Raw genomic sequence first — 23358 nt, 5'->3', positions numbered from 1 at the left:
TTCAAACCTGTATGACTTTCTTTCTTCTGTGGAACACAATAAAGATACACCCTCACACAAAGACAAAACATGATCATGGTGACACACAACACTAAAATAATGCAATTAACTTAAACTAAATAATAAAAAAAGTATCAACATTCTAATGTACATTACTGATAGCAAAAATAAAAAAACAAAATATAAAATAAAATATAATTATATGTGATGTGTCAATATGGTACTTTATAGTTTTTACTTACAGAAAAACATGAATTTGACAGTATTTTACAGTATAATTGTAATAAACCATTTACATTTTTTTTTTTTTACTGTAGGCTGTATGATAATGTAACTAATATATTTATAATAAGGTAACAAATTATAGGTTTTTACTGTAGCATTTTTAGTATTTTTCTGTAAAAATGACATTTTACAGATTTTTTTTTTTAAAGGTACACTGTAAATTTTTATAATACATCGTCAATCCTACTTCCAAAATATGTTTTTGTCTTACCCTGATTCAATATGGCAAGCCTATTATACAGTCAAACCAAAATTTATTCAGACACCTTGAACATTTCATTCATTAATTCAGTTTATTCACTATAGTTTAAAATTTTTTTTAATAAAATATGACAAGATCTCAGAGTTAAACTGTGTCAGAAAAAAATAATCTTAATTATGTCAGATAACACTTAAGCAAAACATGGTCAGGTCAAAGTGTCTGAATAATTTTTGGTTCCAATTTTTTTTTCCAAAACCAGTTTTACTGGTAGTCCACTGTATGAATAATTTTTGGGTATAATATGTCACAGTTTACTTTATTTTGCTATCCTCACTTACATAAATGAACTATAGTGTCCTGCACCCACTAGTGAAAATATATCAAAAATATCAAAAATGTCTGAATAATTTTTGGTTTGACTAAGTGTTTATATGTTAGACCTGATGAGATGGTTTTCACTGGAAATTGCGTACATACATCACTCACCCGTGCGTGTGACTTGTCATATCCGTAAATGGGTTAAATAAGCTGGTTATACCTCTTAAGCCTAGTTGTGAATGTTTTATGAGCAGTAGAATAATCATATTCATCGGCACAGTCATACAGAGCCGAAGCAGAACCAAAACAATGTTCTTCCGCAAAATGCATGCAGGTTTTTTACCGCTAGAGGGACAAAAGTTACTTAGTATACCTTTAATTTTCTCTTTTTTTGTCTATGCAGTAAAAGACAGTGTGGTCCAGTATTGTTTTGGACTCCATTGGCTATCAGTGTCTAGACAAAAACAGTTAAAAAATCTTCAGAATATCTTCTTTTAAGTTTCGTAGAAGTAAGTTACAGATACAGGGTTGGAATGACATGAGGGCGAGTAAAAAATGAACAGAATTTTAATTTTTAGGTGAACTACCTCTTTAACACAAACTCTGCTGGTCATTGCAGGGCCACCCTCTAACCAAAAAGACAGACATATCCAGAGCCTTTCTTTTAATGTCAGAAATGTACTTCAGTTCAGCCACAACACTGTAATTCTTTATGCATTCTTACCCAGGCCAAATGCCTGCGGTTCAGTCAAGTGAGCTCTCTGCACTTTGTTCTTACCTTGTCAAATACACAGACTATCTGATGTGAAAAGTTCTATTGTGTTAGGTCAGTGCTTGTGCTTATAAAACGGCTCAGGTTATGCTGTAATGATTTTTGAAGTGAAAGAAAGTTCTCTTCTCCTGCAATGAAAAAAGCTTTCATCAGTTTACATGCATTTTTTTTTTTCTGCTGGAAAATTGAATTTCTATTTGCCTGAGTGAAAGATTCCAGTGACTGATATAGGTCCTCTCTGTGGAGATTTTTATGTTTTTATTGTTATTTTATAAAGTAATGTTGCCATTTTTCTCATGGCTGTTCCACTGTGCTATGAATGTACTGTGAGTTTAAATCACCCGCTAAGCTCCATTAATACTCAGTGACTTGGATCATGTTCCTGGTTCACAGATTTGGCCCATGGTCCTATAGGACTGATGGGGGATCAACATCCCCTGACCAAATTCGAAGTGAAACATTTCAGAAGAAATTGAGGAAACTGTTCTAAAATCAGAGTGTAATGGTGATTTCTATCAACGCCCATATACAAATACATCTAAATGGACTGTAAAGTCCACCCAGTGCTCTGTTGTTATTGGCTGTGTGTAATAGCGTGTTAGCAGTGCTGTATTTAATGAAGGTGAAATGGGCCCTGGTATTTGCACTCTTTTTCAGACTTTACAGGGTTTCTCCCCCTCCAAGATGTAAAATAACATGAGAAACCTGATTATTTCAGCAGGGAAGCATTTTATTGTGCTTGCAGTGAGGAAGGAAAGAAAGTGAGGCGGTAGAGAAAAAAGACATGGAGCAGAACTTGCTTTCTTGATTCAGTTTCCAGTCAAGAGCTTTCCAGCCAATAATTTCCAATCAGAGGGCATTTGAGTCACGATGTGTGTGTTTGTGCGTGTTTTTGTATGTGTGCGACCACCTTCCTTTGTCTCTCCCTCAGGGCTTCAGCATTTCTTTTATTTGTTTTTGGTTTGTTTTTCCCCCCGTCCTATTTCTCAGAGCTGGTAGAGCCTACATTGGATTTAATATCATTTTCCAATCAGCCAGCGCTAGGGGCCATGGACTATGGACTCCCGTGTGCTTTTCCGTTTAATACTAAGAGAATAATACAGAAGTACAGAAAGAGTTCAAATACATAAGGCCTTCAAAAGAATAATTTGTATTAATTGTGCCGGCATTGTGAGACTGATGTTCCCATTGTTATTTCGTACATGAGACTCACAGCTCTATATGCCGTCTGCTTCCCACCGTCTATTTCCTGATATGAAACACCATCTGCCGGGGTTTCTTAAAGCTCAGCGCCTGTCATCTATTCTTAACTCCTACATCCACCTTACCTTACTTTCAGCTCCATCTAGTTTTTTTTTTTTCTGCACCAAAGTTAAGACGCGCTTCTCTGCTGATTTTCAAGAGCTGCTGGGACAGAAATGGAAGAAACGTCTCTGATTGAACAAGGCCTTAGAAATCTCTTGAGACGAAGCATTGGGACATGTGTTGTCTTCATTTACAGAAGCTCCTTTTTTTCTTTCTGTAAAGAGAGGAATGAAAAAAATCTATATTATGAACTCATAAGCTGTTTAATTCTGTGGCTCTCTTAACCTTTTGCTTAAATGAGAATTTTGAGTCATTTACATATCAATTTAATTTCCTCTTGTTTTGTGCCTCCTTCATTAAAACAGGAATTTGCCTGGCACTGTAATCAGGGTGTAGTACACATTACTGCAGCATGGTGTGTACACACACACACACACACACACACACACACACACACACACACACTGTTTTTTCCACATACACATTTCCACATCCTTTTTCCCACAGATGTACACATATACAGCTACTTTCTTTCTCTCTCTCTCTCTCTCTCTCACACACACACACACACACACACACGTTCATTTCAGTGCTGCATGGGGTTCTTCTGTCAAAAGAAACTAAACATGAATGGGAATCTGTCATTTCACATCCTCCATTATATACATCATCAGACATAATTACACTTTCTTCTCCTCTCTTCCTCTTTCCTCTTTGTTGCCTTCTCTTCATTTTTTTCTTTGCTCGTTTCTATACAATGATCTCTGTTTTTGTAAAGCGCATAGGTCTTAGTGACACCAGCCACAAAAGCCAGGATTTTAACAGGAGCAAATCCTGTCTCATTCATAGAAAAGTCTGTACTCAAGGTTAATCTACACCTGAATGCAGAGCACATTACGGCACACACCTGTCTGTGCTTGCTTTAGTACAGTCAATGTGGTTCTCTCATCAAACATTCATGTGCAAATCCTCAGTTATGAGGCTGAACATCCTGACATGCAGTAGATACAGACACAAAGAAAGATTCATACTCGGATCACTGGGTGTTTAACTTACATATACAATGTCGTGTTTTTTTTTCTTTTCTTGCAGATGAGTAATGAGATCATCCGTCTGTGCTGTCGGGAGATCTCTCTGGACAGGATCTTTCAGGGTTATGTGATCTCCAGCAAGCAGATTCTAAATGACTGTATCCAGTGCTGCCTGGCCTGGAAAGAGATCTACCTGCACACCTCCCAGCTCCACCACAAGTACTGTAGCCCTTAATCATTGTTTCTGTCTGTCTCTCTCTCTCTCTCTCTCTCTCTCTATCTGAGTTCTGCTCTGTTCCTTACAGCACAGGAACATGCCACTTAGAGCTGCACTGTGATTGCAGTGTATTACAGCAGCACCCATCCACTTTACACACCATAACTCTGAGAATTTATACGGTCAGTGACATATGGAGTGCCGTATCTTTTCAAATATAATTAAGCTTCTTCAGTGATTTATCTCTGCTTACACTCTGTTGGGTGCCGCACTGTTCGTATCAGCATCGCCACTGCTACCAGCACCACTGTTAGTAATAGTATTACTGCTACTACTAAACCTGGTATTATCACTGCAGCTGCCATTTTTGCTACTACCACTGCTATTACAACGAGTAGCATGACCCTGCAATACCGGTGACTGCAGTTTAAGGACTGCAATCCTTTAGGACTGCATTTCTAGGACCCTAGTTTTTTTTTGTATGTGCTAGCAGTTTATATTTATAGCAATTCTTTATTTGTATTATTCATTTTCAGAAATTATTTACTTTTTAATTATTAGTATTATTTTAGTTATTGAAACATAATTGATATATTCTCATAACCAACCCCTAAACATATCCGTTGGTAACTCTCTTGAAATATTTAACCTAATTTGTTTAAATATATGAGCCCATATTCTGGTTTTAAATTAAGTTTTTTTTTTTTTTTTTTTTTTTTTTTTTTCTGTTTTGTTTTTTTTGGAAAGAAAGACCTTATTTTTTCATTACGGAAGTAAGCTATTTTCTGTGTATATGAGAGACTCCGTTTCATTATCTGCAGGGTGCTGTGGTGCTTCTCATCTGGTGTGCGACCAGTGAAGAGTAGTAAACTTGTTTGCCCTAAAAATAGTGTTTATGATTTCGATAACAAATTGAAATAATATGCTAACAAATGGCAGTTTGCAGCATCAAGCAGGATAATGAACTGTTTTTGCATAGCTAAAATAACTGGAAGCGGCTGACACTGAAAATTTTGCACTTTTAATTTTAAAATGGCCTGCTCTTACTTCTAAAATAAGTTGCAAAATGGGTCTCCTCTGATGGAGTAAAATTATATAGGTGCCGCTGTCACAAAAAAAACACACATGCATCCAACTGTTGCCGTGTATAGTCTGCGTGGAATACCTTCACACATAAAAAGGATTTAATGTAACTCCACCTCAACAAACACTGGTTAAACTGGTCCCACAGTGCTGTGGTTTCACAGCATGTGACGTGGCGAAACACTCTAGTACAAGTAATCACGAACGCAATTCATGAGACTGCTTTGCTTTGGCCCATGGGCTTTTATATGAGATCATACATACAGTGGCTGAGAGACATTAGGGGTGCAATGGTTCGGTTTTTATTACGGTTTTAGGGTCACGGTTTCGGTAAGGTTCGGTATGTCCTATGTTCAAGGAAAAAAGGACTACTGCAACAGCACAAATAAATACAGTAGAGCAAAGATACAAATAAAATAATCAGTGCTTTTCAGGTTTTTCAGGTATCTAACTGTAGTTTTCAGGAAATTGAATAAAGTAAATAAACAATTGCAAAATAACATTGCATATAATCTTCACTGTCTAAATTAAATAAAGATTAATCTTTATAATTTATTAAGTTACAAAAGCTATTCAGTCAAGAACAGTGAGTGATTTCCTTGTCTTTTGTTGTTTGATTAACATTAAAAACACATATAGACAGCAGGAATATTAGGCTGCTGTCACTTTAAGACATAATGCATGGATCAGTACACTGATACTGAACACATGCATTCTTTTTCGAGTGTTTAAGTTTACTTAAGATATGTGTGGTAGGATACTTGCCAAGATGGGCATGTTGACATCATTTTTGTGTGAATTTGTCCGTTCAAGCAAGACTTGAAAGAGAACTCAATATTTTGCATGTTTCCGTGCTTCGCATGAGTGCACAAATCTTCTCACTTGCGCTCGAATGTTTAAACTGGCAAGTCTTAAATGAGTTTAGTTTAAACACAGATAGCAAAGTGTGCTGTTCAGGTCTCACCTGCGCTCGCGTGCTATCAACACCAGGGTGATGATGGCATAAGTGACTGGTCATATAGAGCATACGGCACTCACATCGAACAAAGTTTGGGGGAAGCCAGAATGCATATACATCGACAGAAACATACATTAGCCTAACTCTGTCTTTCTGTTTTATTTATTTTCAACAAACCATATTATAGATGCGTATGCGTCGTCAGATATGAGATGAACCGCGGTGCAAGTGTGTGCCAAACCGTGTGTGGAGAATGGTACGGTTCGTTTTTTTTTTTTTTTTTTTTACTGAGAACCGTTACACCCCTAGTTTGCATGTGTGTGTAAATGAGTGTTGTATGGCTTTCAAAACACCTAAAGAAGTGGTCACTTTTTGACCATATCCTTGCAGAATAAAAGTATTAATTTCTTTCTTTAAAAAAACTTGTTGACCCTAAAACTTTTGAACAGTAGTGTAAATTCTTATTTGTGATTGTGAATTACCTTACACACATTTTATAAAAATATGACTAATAGGGATTACTGCTACACAGCAAAACATCCAGTGTTAAATTAACACTTCCAGTGTTTATATAATCCGGTGTGGATTATATAAACACTGGCAATGTGGCAATGTTAATTTAACACTAACAGTGTTCATTTAACACTGGAGGTTTTACTGTGTAGTAATACTGTTACCTTAGCACTTTTGATAATAAAACATTTACAGTTACTGTTAATACTGCTGCTACCTTTGCACTCATAATATGGTTCTCTATATTAGGCTACTTATAACCATTTAGGCTAGCACTACTAATACAACCAATATGGTTACTTTCTATAGTTCTCTTTCTTATTATCTCTGATAATACATTGCTGCCACAGTTACTGCTGCAGCAGTAACCACCAATACCACTGCTGTACTCACCAGTGACCACAGCCTTGGTTCTTCCACTACTTTGGTTGGCCACTCCAAATTCTGTTTCATGTTTAGCTAAATGTTTTTGTCCTCTTCTAATGTACTTCTGTCTGAGTCAGCTGTATACAGATAGTGTTCAATTCTCAGCACTGGGTCTTTCTTTCTATACACCAGCTAATACAGACCACACTTTCAGTCTACATTATTCACTGCCCGCCCTGCTCTCTGTCTTTCAGCTTTATGGTATTTCTTCTCCCTATCATTTCTTCCATCAATGACTCTACCTAACCCACCCAGCCAACTCAGCTTCTCCACACTGTACCTGCTCTTTCTCCCTCTCTCTCTCTCTCTCTCTCTCTCTCTCTCGCTTTTGCAATGGAAATGATACCACTGCTAAATGAGAGTGCCAAAGCCATGCAGTGATTGCAGTCCTCCTGCCAAAAAGAACAGCATTTTACGGTGCGATGACAGAGTTTCTTCTTCAAAGTGATGGCAACTTACCGCCAAATGATGGAGGCTGAACACGACAGCATCCATTTGAAAGGAGCTCTCTCAGAGTCATCTCCTGGAGTTTTTTTTATTGCACTTAGGTTTAGGCTGCCGTTTCTTCTTTAGGTGTGTTGAAACTTTGCAATACTGTTTCATCATGTCGCAGCAGAATGCGGCGTCTGCTTCGTAGCATTTCACCGTAAACTATGGCATTACTCATAGCGCTGTGATTTTGAAAGATGTTAACTGTGTAGCAAATGCTGTATTGTTGAAGTTGAATGTAACAGATGGAGTGGGAGGAATGCTCTGTTGTGTAGAAGAAACATTTATTTCATAAGCCAGTCTTCTCTACAGGATACAACCATTCAGTTGTTGCTTTTAAAAACAGCAAGGGGCTCCAGAGGTTTTTCGCGGAAAATAATGTGCGGTCAACCAAAGACATCACAATGTTCTTAGTGGGTTACACCCTAGGTCTCTCACTTTTACCCAAACCCTGCAGTTTTTTAGATTGTGTCAAATTTTTGGTGTTGTGGGCCTGCTGGTTTTTTACGACTGTTGGCTTCATTTGTTGTGTTGGAAGAAAAGAGTTTGCTTTGTAATTTGCCTCCAAATTACAGCCAGTGAAGTGACACACAGTTCCACCTCTTACCAACACTGTACAATGATTCCTACCATATATGCAGTAAATATTGTTATAATACAACCAGATTTACTTGATAATTGTAGAAATATTATTGAATTTTTTTTTGTTTACTCACTATTTAAGTTTTATCAGCTTTAATGCATCTCAGTGCAGTTCTTCTGTTACAATGTACTATTAAGAAATGAAAGGGTTAGTTCACCCAAAAATAAAAAAATTCTGTCATTAATTACTCACCCTCATGTCGTTCCACACCCGTAAGACCTTCGTTCATCTTCGGAAAACAAATTAAGATATTTTTGTTAAAATCCGATGGCTCAGTGAGGCCTGAATCGCCAGCAATAACACTCCCTTTTTCAATGCCCATAAAGCTACTAAAAACATATTTAAAACAGTTCATGTGACTAGCAATGAAGCTTTAAAGCTTTACGAATCATTTGTTTCGAATCAGTGGTTCAGAGCGCGTATCAAACTGCCAGAGTCACGTGAACTATTGAAGTTTCAAAACACTTTTGATGTAACGAAGCCTCATTTACTGAAATCATGTGATTCTGGCGCACTGAACCACTGATTTGAAACAAATGATTCGTAAAGCTTCAAAGCTTCATGAAGCAGTGTTTTGAAATAGCCCATCACTAGATATTGTAGAATAAAGTCACTATTTTGTTATTTTTGGTGGACAAAAAGTATTCTAGTCGCTTTATAATATTAAGGTTGAACCACTGTAGTCACATGAACTGTTTTAAATATGTTTTTAGTAGCTTTCTGGGCATTAAAAAAGGGAGTGTTATTGCTGGTGATGCAGGCCTTATACTGATATTTTATCAAATATATCTTAATTTGTGTTCCGAAGATGAACGAAGGTCTTACGAGTGTGGAACGACATGAGGGTGAGTAAATAATGACATAATTTTCATTTTTGGGTGAACTAACCCTTTAAAAATTGGCACTAGTTCAATCCTACTTTTCTTTATTGGTAATTATGGTTGTTTTGTTTACATTTTTTTGTGACAAACTTAGAAACATATTATCTTATGAAATAATAATTTTTTTCTGATCATGTGACAGGATAAGCAACTCGCTTACTGAGCTGCCATACTGAACAATTTAAAACCATACTGGACAATTTTAAACCATGTAAATAAAGGAAACAAATTGTGCAGAACTTGATACAATTAAGAAATTTTGTCTAAATCTAAATATCTATTCTAATAACAATAATATGGTAAATTAAGTCATGGCAACTTGACATTTTAATTTTAATGAGACATTTACTTTAAATAATTAAGTAGGCTAAAAAGCCATGCAAATTCTTATCTATGTGAAATTAATAGTTATAGTGAAAGTCACTGGGATCCAAAACAACACTGATCCCAATTGACTTTCATTGTATGGACAAATTTTTATTTTTGCGTAAAATTTTTAATGGAATTGTTTAATTTATCATGCTTTTGACAATTGTTGATGATTTTTTTTGACTGAAAACAATATACACACTAATTTTCATGACAATATTGGCAAAGTTTCAAGAGGATATAATCTCGCATTTGATGGAGGGTGTTTGTCAAAATAAGATACTCAGATTTGCGCTTCTGTGCTACAGAGTCTGTTATTTAGTATATTGATATTTGGAAAAAAGAAAAAGACCACTTCAAAGATAACATCTGCAGTTTTTCTCCAGTCAGGGTACTATGTTTACTGATTTGACCAGAGCATCAGGAATCCTATACATTTGAGAGCTTGTGAATGGAATCGTTAGAGAAGAGCATGCAAGCATTGTTATTATGAGGCGTTTGTTGTTGCAGTACCATTAATGGCCTGGCAGCTGCAGTAATAATAGCCCGCACTCCTGCGGCCTGAGCCGATGGCAGCACTTGAAGTGTATCGATTGCTGCACTAGTAAATTCAATACAGCGCTGCAACTAAAAACTTAAGGCACGGCAGGCCTCAGAGGTAGGATTTGATTGTCCCTGCTTTACGATGTATTGAGTGCGAGAGTGAATGCCCTGTGTTAAAGCAGACAGCGTTATAAATGAGCAATGTTAAAGCTAGATCCAGATGCTTGAGGCTTGGTGTTAAGCAAACCAAGACCTCTTTCTATTTTCAGTTTGAAGAGGGAGACCATTACGCACACACTCGCAAATGTCTTAGTCCTTCAGAGTTCATTTCTGGGGCGACGTCTTGGAGATGGTGGCTTTTAGATACTGTATTATACTGTTTGTAATGGACACATGTCAGCTGTTGAATACTTGTGGTGTTCTTTGCACAGACAGTAGGAGTAGAAAATCAGCAAGTGTCATTGGCACTATTGCTGCTCACATCACGTCAGATACTTTCAGAGAAATGATTGATCAAAGCCAGCCGTCAACTCTATCAGTCTGGACAGCCATGAATCAAAGGTCACCTGTGTTTTTCTCCAGAGCTATTTTACTTGCATCGTATGTGTAAGTAGGGATCACTTAAGTTGGTTTGCTCAACCTCATGGTGTATATGTTTATATATGTGTGTGTTGTGACACATGATTAATGTGGGGTTAGCTGCAGCATGCCCTTTATCCTCTGTCCTCCTGGTTGCCTCTCTTTTTCTCTTATGCTTTTTCTCTCTTACTTTATCATTCAATCCTTTTTTTTTTTACTTTAAACATTTTTTTCTTCACCTCTTTTTTCCTTTTCACTCTCATTTGAAATCACAAATGAGATCTCTGTAATGTCTCTTTGTTGTTCCTGGGCAGTAATGAGATTTAATGGAGAGCAAATGGAGTCTTTACTCAAGTAGTAATCTAACGTGCTTCAAAGTTTCAGATGAGAGCTCAACAATATCACAAACTCTACTCAGATTTTCCAAGATACTAAAATCTCCAATCAAAATTCAAAGGCTATGTTTTTTTGACCTCATAATTTTAAATCAAACCCCACCCCTTTCTTACAACAAGCTCGCATTCAGATCTGCCTCCGTCCAATCAAAAACTAGTCGCCCTACTTTTTTTTTCCTTTTTTGATAATCCTTTTGACTCTGATGTACATCACAATACGAGAGAAAAGATCTGTCACTACTTCCGTTTTATAGCCATTTTAACATTTGGCAGTTCAAACAAAAAAGTCAAGTAGGAGACGGAAGTCAAGTGCACTGCATTGTAGTATGCAATATTCTATATCTTTCTCTGTTATTATACTGTTCATTTTGGTAAATGTAGTAGGTCATCTGGTTATTCTGTGAATAAAGAAAAGAAAACGTTGAGACAACCTGAGGCAACGTTGATAATGAAATGAAACATAATTGAGAACTTCAATTAAGTTTTGTGAGCTTTGAAAGAGCATTAAAATTTTCATCTTGACTCTATCAAACTGTTTCATTCTTATTCATCCTTTCTTTAAGTGTTCTTTTTCTCCAGTGTTCCTCTATCTTTTCCCTTCAATCCTATTCCCTCTTTTCAATTCTTTTTCCTTAGTTTTATTGAATTTCGAGTCAATCATGTCAGATTTTCCAGACAATGACTTTAAAGGTTGCTCAGTAAGGAGCAGTGCACCCTGTTCCTATATAAATCGTAACCTTTGTGGTCAGCCTGGTTATTCTTCTGTATAATGACTGAGCTTGAATCCTTCCAGGCTTTCTGAAACACAGATGACCTCATAAAATATCTGTCATGTTTGAAATCATCGCCATGGTACCACCACTGCCGCTAACTGCTCAGGGAGTCGTGCTTTGAAAGAAAGATATGCAGACTGTGTTTGTATGTGTTTAAATGCACAGAACGTGTGTGTGTGTGTGTGTGTGTGTGTGTGTGTGTACCTGGTATTCCCCACATTATGGGGACCAAATATCCCTACAAGGATAGTAATATAGTAATACCAGTAAATTTAGACCGTGGGACATTTTTTTGGTCCCCATGAGGAAAAAAAGCTCCATAAATCATACGAAATGAAGTTTTTTGAAAATGTAAAACATGTAGAAAGTTTGTGATGGGTAGGTTTAGCGTTGGGGGATAGAATATACAGTTTGTACAGTATAAAAATTATGTCTGTTATTTCTATGGAAAGTCCCCATAAACAATGGAAACCTGTGTGGGTGTGTGGGTGTGTGTGACTGATGACTCTAACACCAAATGTTCATTACACATTTCATTTAAAAGATTGAATTTTTAATTCTTTTCTATCATATACACTGTAAAAAGTAATATGTTATATCTACTCAGTAAAATTGTGGCAACAGATTGCAAGCAAAATTATTAATTAAATTCAACAAATAAGAATTGAGTTAGAATTAATCAAATTAATTCCTTAAAAGTCAACCATTTAAAATGAGTACATAAAATGAGAAAATTTAAACAAAAATATCTAAATAACAGACAGACGTCAAAGATGAATTAAGAACTCTTTAGTTTCTATTGCCAACATTGAAGACACCTGATGATAACAAGCAGAATCACTGAAGGAAAGAGAAACACAAGAACTACAACTGACTTCAGCCACAGCCTTAGATGAAATCAACTGAAAAGACATTAAATCTCTCTTATTACTATCTAGACTGACTTTATTTCTGTCATTTGTCAACCGTTCTTTTTGAGAATTAACAGGTTTAGCTGATGTTTTATTGAAAATATTTGGTTACCATTGTGGTGATCAGTGTTCCCTTTAGTTGGGCAGTTTGACTTTGCTTTTTGTGTCAGTTTGTGGTTTTTGTAACAGTGTTTATTAAAGCACATAATTCGTTGCAAAAGAAACCATGAACAGAAACGATCAGATGAAAAAGTTATTTGATATTAATTTTTACTTAAATTTTTAAATGGTTGACTTTTAAGGAATTAATTTGATTAATTTGAACTCAATTCTTATTTGTTGAATTTAATTAATAATATTGCTTGTAATCTGTTGCCACAATTTTATTGAGTAGATATAACGTATTAATTTTTGATTCTGTATTGTTTTATAGTGTTAAAAATTGCCACTGACATCACAGCTATGATGAAATCTTAGCTACCAGTGAGAGTGTTTTCATCCATGTTTACTTAACAGCCTAGAGATAACATAGATATTACTTTGAATTCATAGACATAAAAAATTCAGACAGCAGTAAAAACATTGGACATCCAAAAATAATTTTATTTTATAACTCCAAAGTCAGTTTTTTGAAAATTCATAGTAAAACAGTCACTTTTTTTTCTCAGGCTGAGAGGGAGCTTTGCTAAGCATGGTCTGAATAAGAGTCATTTTATTGGTTATTTAAAGTAAATTAAATTGCCCCCCTCACAGTTACCTCCGATCCCCTACTGTTTTGTCTAGTTAGGACCAATACACTTGTAGGAAACACTGGTCTCATTTTAATTAATATTTTGTCTGTTTAGGTGATTATGCTGGTAGTTTGCACCACTGATTTCACTAATTTATTTTTAAGTTCTTAGCCTGGTCCACTCGCTCACATTTTCTGTTTAAGTCAACATCTCTAACCTTGCTATATGTTGTAATAACATTTTATCATGGTTCACGGTATGCAGTAACTCGTTCAAAGGGATGTGACCCTGGAGCCAGAGAGCGTGTAAGAGAATAAACATAACGATAGCTTATCGTCTATAATCTGTGTTACTGCCTATGTCTGACATTCACCTCTTTGTCCTCCTGTGTGTTTAGACAGTGCATTCATCACTATGGGCCCAATGACGACCTTCTCTGAGACCTACACCACTGGATCATGTCTATCTCATAATCACTTACTCTCTCTCTCTCTCTCTCTCTCTCTCTCTCTCTCTGTTTCCCAGAACAACCGTGTTCATCTCTTTTTGTCTATTATCCTTCCTCCCAATCCCTTTTAGTTGTACAAAAGTTGTCCTCCCTCACCCCTCTTCCTTTCATTCTTTTGCATGACAGCCGTTTACTGGAGCATTATTACTCCCCGTATAAGCCCTGCTTTAATTAGACACCAATTTGGACGGATTTATGCTTTTTCACATGCCAAAACATTCATATTGGCTGTTTATCCCTGTGGTTAAAGGGCATAGCTGTCCAACTGACCACAATTCATGGCGATATTAAGTGTTTTGCAGTGAACTGAGCAGCCTGGCGTAGCTCCGTTCCCTCCGAAATAACATGGGCTAACTGGTGATTAAGGATTAGAAGACGAAGTGGAGATGCCCATGCCGGGCGGTCCTGTAAATGATTCAGGAGAACTGATTGCTGTGCGTGGCTCACCGTCATTTCGATGTGTTTTTGAATCTCAGTCATTAAAGCTCGGCCCGCATTTCAATTTAAGCTCTCATCCTCCGCTCTGACGACTATGATCTCCGTGCAAGGCGAAAATCGTAATTTAGTAGTTGTGGCAGGCGGCGGTTACTTTTCTCTTTAATAATACATATTACACTTTTTTATGAGATTTCTTTGCATAAATAAAAGTAGTGTGAAAGATGAAAAGGAAATTTGAGTTTCACGCCTGGAGACCTTCCTAGAACTTATGCGGTGGCCTGTTATTACCCCACGCATACTGTTAGAGGGGCTGTACATGAATGAAATCGCAAACCGCTGGGAAACGGATCTCTCCAAATGATCAATGTCCCAATGCGTCTTGATATCAGCTTTGAACTGAGGTATTGTTGTAGTTAAGAACACCAAAATGTGATCAAGTCAAGACCAAGACCAGTGTGTGTTGAGACAAAGACTTTGAGGGGTTGAGACCAAGACAAGTGCGAGACTGAGTAAAGACTAAAACCAGACCATCACTCCTTAAAGGGTTAGTTCACCCAAAAATGAAAATAATGTAATTTATTACTCACCCTCATGCCGTTCCATACCCGTAAGACCTTCGTTAATCTTCGGAACACAAATTAAGATATTTTTGTTGAAATCCGATGGCTCAGTGAGGCCTCCATAGCCAGCAACGACATTTCCTCTCTCAAGATCCATTAATGTACTAAAAACATATTTAAATCAGTTCATGTGAGTACAGTGGTTCAATATTAATATTATAAAGCGACGAGAATATTTTTGGTGCGCCAAAAAAAACCAAAATAACGACTTATATAGTGATGGCCGATTTCAAAACACTCCTTTATGAAGCTTCGGAGCGTTATGAATCAGCATATCGAATCATTATTTGGATTGCGTGTCAAACCGACAAACTGCTGAAATCACGTGACTTTGGCGCTCCGAACCGCTGATTCGACACGCTGTTTCATAACGCTCCGAAGCTTCAGCAGTGTTTTGAAATCGGCCATCACTATATAAGTCGTTATTTTGTTTTTTTGGCGCACCAAAAATATTCTCGTCGCTTTATAATATTAATATTGAGCCACTGTACTCACATGAACTGATTTAAATATGTTTTTAGTACATTAATGGATCTTGAGAGAGGAAATGTCATTGCTGGCTATGGAGGCCTCATTGAGCCATCGGATTTCAACAAAAATATCTTAATTTGTGTTCCGAAGATTAACGAAGGTCTTACGGGTGTGGAACGCCATGAGGGTGAGTAATAAATTACATTATTTTCATTTTTGGGTGAACTAACCCTTTAAATTCCTCTAAAAGATCCACAATCTTTGAGAAATGCTTGAGAAATGTCTTATATTTAATCAATCAATACAATTCTAATTCAATTAGAATACAATTAGAATAAGACACTATATAGAGCTATTACCAATCAAATGAAATCTCTAACAACAAAATTTTATCTTTGCACTGAAGAGGTGGCACAGAAGTTGCATCTGAATTGGTACAATTACAACTGCATAAATAATGTTGAGATTATTTTTTTTTTAAATAAAATGTTGTTTATTGAACAATATCATGTTTACAATAGTGGTCATATTTGTGAAAACAGCTCTCTTGCTCTTGTAATATTGCTTAATTATATCTAATGTTACATTATAAAAAATCAATAGACACCAATTTGGACGGATTTATGCTATTTCACATGCCAAAACATTCATATTGTCTGTTTATCCCCGTGGTTAAAGGGCATAGCTGTCAAACTGACCACAATTCATGGTGATATTTAGTGTTTTGCAGTGAACTGAGCAGCCTGGCGTAGCTTCGTTCCCTCTGAAATAACATGGGCTAACTGGTGATTAAGGATTAGAAGACGAAGTGGAGATGCCCATGCCGGGCGGTCCTGTAAATGATTCAAGAGAACTGATTGCTGGTGCGCGGCTCACCGTCATTTCGATGTGTTTTTTAATCTCAGTCATTAAAGCTCGGCCCGCATTTCAATTTAAGCTCTCATCCTTGCAGTTCAATGCTCCATTCAAGTAAAGTCACATCACGTTTATTTATATAGTACCTTATACAATAGATTGCCTTAAACCGGAGCCAGAGTTTGCTAAAACAAACTCCAAACGAACTTCGTTTTGGCCTGATTTTGTTCAAAGTGACGCGACATCACACCAGTTTGTACTTCGATGTCGCTTGAGGTACTGTATATCTGGGCCTTCAGAACGAGGCCATGGATTTGGTCTCTCCCTTTGACTAAATCACTCACTTTACATGTACTATCACGTCTATCCGCTAACAGAGTCATCCTGCTGAAGTCTCACTCTCTTTTCCTGTATATCTCTCACACGCTCCCTCTCTTTTCCCCTCCCCATGACCCTGGCTTCCTCTCTGCCCCGCTAAAGGTGTTTGTCTGCGAGTGGCGGTGAGGATTACCTTTCCATCAGTAGAAGAATGAGGTGTGAAAAGCAATCTGAGGAACGCCAGGCTGGCTGATATGGAACTTTGGCGGATGCAATTATGCCTATGACAGATCATTTCTGACCTGATCCCTCGCTGCTCTGGATGGCAGCCAGCCACCGCCGTTGTTTTGTTTTGCTTGTGCGCGTGTGAAATGTGAAAACCTTTAGCAAGGGAGTAGTGACACAGCAGACTTCTCCATTTTTCTCTGCTCTCCCTTACAGTCCTGCTCTTTAAGAACAAAAATTATGGTGAAGAAGATGTATGAACTTTTCTTAAGCGCTCTCTCTTTTCCACTCTCTTTTTAGATACTCTTCCCAAGGGTGGTCGCTCGACCAGATTAGCATTTTTTCTCTGGTGGATAGCTTTGTGCAAAGATGCAAAGATCTAATAGAGGTGAGAAAACACTTACATAATGATGCAAACAAACACACACATGCAGAATTTTTACACCTTACTTTTTTCAAACACACATCCGAAGAATATGCTCTCAGATTTCTCAGTAATTCACATCTGTGTGTGTCTTTATTGCTGAGATCTGTATTATATATCACTTGTAATTTTTATATTTATTCATGTACTTTTTTCTGTTGTGTGCTTCTACTGGTTCCACATACTATTGGCACTTTCCGCAAATACCGTAGGGCAGAAAATAGTGCCTCCTTTGCTCTTTCAGAAAATGGTTAGTGACAATAGAAATTGTCGTTTATCATCCAATGGAGGTCAAACTGAATTTTGAGCTATTTTGGGTTTCATTCTTCTTCTTTTTTTTTTCTACAAACATCAAAATTAAATAGACTCATTGTGTAAAAAAAAACAGTATATTGAATATCTTTTTGATTTGTAATTTCTGCATTTTTAATAGACATTTAATTAATATGTTTCTTTCTCTTTCTTTCAGGTGTGTGAATGTCAGCAGCAGTTTGCTCGCTATGAAGATGGTGAGCGGGTGCCATTGCCGTGCTTTGCAGGACGTCAGGGTTCAGAGGTCACTCAGAGACTGCTGTACATAGAGGCGACATTTGACAAAAGCCTGCAGGCCCTGAAGTCTGTTAAGGACATCCTGGATGTCAGAAACCCCTCTTGGCATGAGGACTACCGCAGGTGCAGTGTGTTTGTAAACTGATCAGGGCACAGAGAGAAAGAGAGGTTCTGTGAAAAAGCTGGCTTTGAGCTACAGTCTGTCCATATGGGCAACACGATGTCTACACTAGAAGCGACCAATGTCGCATCTGCTCGAAGCTGCACATCACCTCTGATTGTTTACTAACCATGGACCAATTAGCTGTGAGCTTTAGGTCAGGCTTCATCAAGACTGAAGTCGCCATGAAATCAAAATTTAAGTTTTTTGGCTTTTAGTATGAATATGTTAGCGTTACTGTTAACTGTAAGGTAGTGACAATGTAAATATGCTTTCCACTGGAGCGAATGAAGTCTGGTTTCACGTTAGTGTCACGCGGACCACTATAACGCGAAAAAAAGTCTGCTCCGGTCCAGAGACACTATAGCACCGAGAGGATCATATGCATGAGTCGGCGCAGACCACAAAACGTATCAGACCAATTTGAATTCTGCACAGATTACTATATTTTAAAGCGATATTGAGGAGATTAGGAGGAGAAACGTTTAGAGATTAGGAGGAAACTGTGGCTATACCGAACTCAACGGCTCTGGCCGAACTGTGATATAAACGAAACGCTATTGGCTATTTTAAAAAAGGGGAGGAGCTGTTTGAAATGTCCCGCCCTGTCTTCCTGTTTCAATGGAAATTATGTCAACACACTGAATAATGCTGTGCATTTCAAGGCACTTCAGGGGCCTTTAAATTGAAAATACATTCCATTAATAATAAAATCCTACTTACATTTTCGTCAAATCAGACATTGGTATAAAAATACATTTCGCATGAGCAATTTTAGAGTAACAAAATAATTTAATAACATAAACTGGCATATTTTTAATTTATATATTAAGTACTGAGTAATATTAAATACACTACCATTCAAAAGTTTGGAGTTGTAAGATTTTGTTTTTGAAAGTTCTGTTTTTGTCTTTTATGCTCATCAAGGCTGCATTTATTGATAAAAAATACAGTGAAAACAGTAATATTGTGAAATATTATTAGAATTTAAAGCAACAGTTTCATATTTTAATATATTTTAAAATGTAATTTATTACTGTAATGGCGAAGCTGAATTTTCAGCATCAAGTGTCACATGATCCTTCAGAAATCATTCTAATATGCTGATTTGCTGCATATTAGAATAAATAGTTCAGCCATCAAACTCTTCCAAACCTATTTATTTCCATCCCAAATCGGCTCTTTTCAGTGCAGCATGCCATGGGAATTTTCCTAGCCCTCCACCTTCCCAGCACCACCTGCCTAGATCTGCTAGGGGGTTCTCCCTACTTTCCTTGCAGCAGCTTGCATTCTATTCACCATATTTATGCGCATGTTTCGGCAGTAGCCTTCACTCATGCAGCAACGTAGCCGATCTAGTCTGCCAAGACATTCCATTCTTAAAAATAAATGCTGAGTATCATGATTGAATTATATTTAAACTATATATATATATATATATATATATATATATATACAGTTGCAAGAAAAAGTATGTGAACCACTTGCAGAATCTGTGAAAATGTTAATAATTTTAACAAAATAAGGGAGATAATACAAAATGCATGTTTTTTTTTTATTTAGTACTGTCCTGAGTAAGATATTTTACATAAAAGATGTTTATATATAATCCACAAGACAAAAAAAATAGCTGAATTTATTAAAATAACCCCATTCATAAGTATGTGAACCATTGATTCTTAATACTGTGTGTGGTTACCTGGATGATCTATGACTGTTTTTTTGTTTTGTGATGGTTGTTCATGAGTCCCTTGTTTGTCCTGAGCAGTTAAACTGAGCTCTGTTCTTCAGAAAAAATCTCCAGGTCCTGCAGATTCTTCAGTTTTCCAGCATTTTTTGCATATTTGAACCCTTTACAGCAGTGACTGAATGATTTTGAGATCCGTCTTTTCATACTGAGGACAATTGAGGGACTCAAACACAACTATTAAAAAAGATTCAAACATTCACTGATGCTCTAGAAGGAAACATGATGCATTAATAGATGGGGGGTGAAAACATTTAGAATTTGAAGATCAAGGTAAATTGTTGCTTCTGAAGGGCAGTACTCAATGAAAAAAAATGATATTCAAGCAAAATAAGAAAAATTTGGACCTCTTCATCCTGTTCAAAAGTTTTCAGCCCCCGACTCTTAATGCATCGTGTTTCCTTCTAGAGCATCAGTGAATGTTTGAACCTTTTTTAATAGTTGTGTTTGAGTCCCTCAGTTGTCCTCCATGTGAAAAGATGGATCTCAAAATCATTCAGTCACTGTTGTAAAGGGTTCAAATATGCAAAATATGGTGGAAAACTGAAGAATTTTTGGGACCTGGAGATTTTTTCTGAAGAACAGAGCTCAGTTTAACTGCTCAGAATAAACAAGGGACTCATGAACAACCATCACACAACAAAAAAACAGTCATAGATCATCCAGGTAACCACACACAGTATTAAGAATCAATGGTTCACAAACTTTTGAACTGGGTCATTTTAATAAATTCAGCTATTTTTTTTGGTCTTGTGGATTATATGTAAACATCTTTTATGTAAAATATCTTACTCAGGACAGTACTAAATTAAAAAATAACATGCATTTTGTATGATCTCTCTTATTTTGTTAAAATTTTGCACATTTTCACAGATTCTGCAAGTGGTTCACATACTTTTCTTGCAACTGTATATATATATATATATATATATATATATATATATATATATATATATATATAAAATGAAACTTATATGGACAGGAAAAATAAAGCAGCTTAAGTTACTGTGCAGGACGGCAAAATTAGAAAAAGGGTTTTTGTAAAAAAGAATGTGCTGCATCTGGCCCTTGCAGTTTAGGCGGCTTCATTGACTATAATGGGAGAGATCTAATTTTGTCATGTAGTGACACTCTAAATATGTAAGATTGTGTGATAGTCTTTCTGCCAAGCTGTCTTTGAGGCAGTCAGTCCGTCTGGTTCTCATGTATATTTATGAATGTTTGTCATTCTCTGCTGCTTATTGGCCTGCTGGCCTGTTGGGGATTTCCATACATCCTGTATTAGCATATCTCCATAAATATGCATATAACGACCTGCATATTTGGATCATATAGATATTTTTCATGAATATTCTGCCTAAATGTATGTGCAGCGGGGAGAGGATCACTTTGCCTGCTGTGAATGAGCCCAGCGTGCCCCTATTGTCATTCACAACTGTTTGTGGCAGCAGGCAGTTTGGCTGCTTATCTGAATACCATCATGACCGTGTGTGACGGAACCTGGTCTGCCTATCAACCTCTAGAGACCATTATCCCCCCGTACCCCCGCCTCAGGCACTGTCAGACCTTGGGAAAGGGAGCAGTTCGTGAGCAAGTGTGTGCATCTGATGGCCATGATGGATTGGGGCCGAGGCGGGTCATAGGGTTAGGATGTTGTTGCCAAGACAAACAGCTGTGCTTGTGTCTGGGGCAGGTGTTTCATAGTGTCTCAGCATATTGAGAGCACTCAGATCAATACAAGCCTCCATTTATGGCCGAGAGTGTGTGTGCGCTGGACTCTGCCTTTGAACAGAGGGCACTGATTTGTGTTTGGAACATGCTGTACAGTTCTGCCCATTTCTTTGTTGTTTTGTCTCTTGTTTATCCATGTGTGTGTGTGTGTGTTTTAGCTTCTGTGCTAAAGTGAAAGATCTGGAGGTGATGATGCAGAATTTGATCACTTCGACCTTCGAGACGGTGAACAGTGTGGAGGAAGGAGTACAGCTGCTTGACGTGTTTCAGCACCTGTCTGGAAGAGAGGTCTTTCTCACACACACTTAGCCTTCAATTCACACGCACTTTATTACGTCCTTTAAAACCTTGCGCACTGTCAGAGCGCAACTCTTCTCAGCAAATACAGTGAATACAAATGGCTCCAGCAGAACAGACCACACACAGACTTTAGATGTCACTTTCTTTTCACTCTCATTTACTCAAAAGTTCAGTAGCAAGACCTTACATACACATATCAGCCTTCTGCTGTCTCACCTGTGTCACCTGTCTTTTTATTTAATGTCTTTAAGATGTTTACCTCATTAATCACATTCATCTCTCCTGACTTTTGTCTTCCCCTTCAATCTTTTCTGTTCTCCTTCTCCCTTTCGTTCTGTCATTCAGCTTTTCAGTTTCAAATTTAGAAGTGCTGCATTATTGCCTTAGAGCATTAGAACAAATAATAAAAAAGTCTAAAACAAAAAGGTGCCACTGAAGGTAAAGTAAAAGTAAATAATAAAATAAAAAGATGTTATAAAGTTATAACAAAATATTCTATTGCATAAGAGAAACAGGAAACTAGTTAACATAATGATCATAGCAGTGATTTGTTCTGCAATAAGCAAGTTACAGGTGGCTGTGTGTTACAGTAATTTTACTACTGTTTACCATATTTCCTGAGCGTTTCTCTTTTATATCTCTCTCAGGCAATCAAGCGGACCATTGACAGAAGGACTGTGGATGTATATGCTCTGCTCAGTGCTGAGTTGAGTGATGTCACTTTGGTGATGTGCAGGGCATCATCTCTCACTCCTGCTCATATGCCTCAACATGCAGGTCAGGTCCACTTGACCCGAGCACTCCGCTCACGGATAGAAAGACCTATGGAGGTGAGATTCTGTGTGTGTGTGAGTTAGAAAGACAGAAATAGACGATGTGGGTTAAACATTCAAAAAATCTAACTATAGGATAACTATAACTAACAGCTCTCCTAAATGGCAGTGAAAGTTCTTAGTTAAGAGTTTTCTCTTAAAACTTATTCACAAAGCTGCTGAGACAAACTTTTACTAAGGAATAGAGAGAAGTCTTAAGCTAAGAGTAAGTGCGGGGTTGACCTCATTGCTATGGATGATATTAACACGCTTACTAACTATGCCCACAGTGATTGGTTGATGGGGGAGGAGTCTCTGTCAGCGATTTAATCATAGAAATATTGTAGAATGAGGTATCATGTTGCCATATTCAAATTAAGGTTTTAAAATAAAAATGTTGCCATATTCAAATACAGTTTTTAAAATACAAATGTTGCCATATTCAAATAAAGATCTTAAAATAAAAATGTTGCCATATTCAAATAAAGATTTTAAAATACAAATGTTGCCATATTCAAATAAAGGTTTTAAAATAAAAATGTTGCCATATTCAAATAAAGGTTTTAAAATGTAGGCTAAGTGTCACTAATTAAAAAGTATATGTTCAGCTAATTGTCAGCCTCTTACATGTCTGCGTCTCGAGAGAATGCAGAATTCAAATGGCAAAGTTTTATAATGCAGAATTCAAATGACAAAGTTTTGTAAACAAAGTTTTGGAGGAGAACACCTCGAGAGGAGGTTCCTCACTCTCGGTGATACAGGGAGAACTCTATGTT

The 23358-nt window shown here is 37.0% G+C and overlaps 1 protein-coding gene across 1 annotated transcript in view; it reads left to right on the top strand.

Annotated features, from left to right (window-relative positions):
* The window catches only part of dnah2 (dynein, axonemal, heavy chain 2), a 170353-nt gene that overhangs the window by 17193 nt on the left and 129802 nt on the right, over positions 1-23358 (top strand). The window contains exons 9-13 of the mRNA XM_051898662.1: positions 3975-4132; positions 17160-17247; positions 17753-17955; positions 21629-21758; positions 22418-22600. Coding sequence (XP_051754622.1) covers positions 3975-4132; positions 17160-17247; positions 17753-17955; positions 21629-21758; positions 22418-22600 — 762 coding nt within the window. The remainder of the gene's footprint in view (positions 1-3974; positions 4133-17159; positions 17248-17752; positions 17956-21628; positions 21759-22417; positions 22601-23358) is intronic.

Source organism: Ctenopharyngodon idella, chromosome 7, assembly GCF_019924925.1.
Source record: "Ctenopharyngodon idella isolate HZGC_01 chromosome 7, HZGC01, whole genome shotgun sequence".
NCBI classification, from domain to species: Eukaryota; Metazoa; Chordata; class Actinopteri; order Cypriniformes; family Xenocyprididae; genus Ctenopharyngodon; species Ctenopharyngodon idella.
The sequence above is the reverse complement of the archived record's forward strand: the minus strand, read 5'-3'. Positions and strand labels throughout refer to the sequence as shown.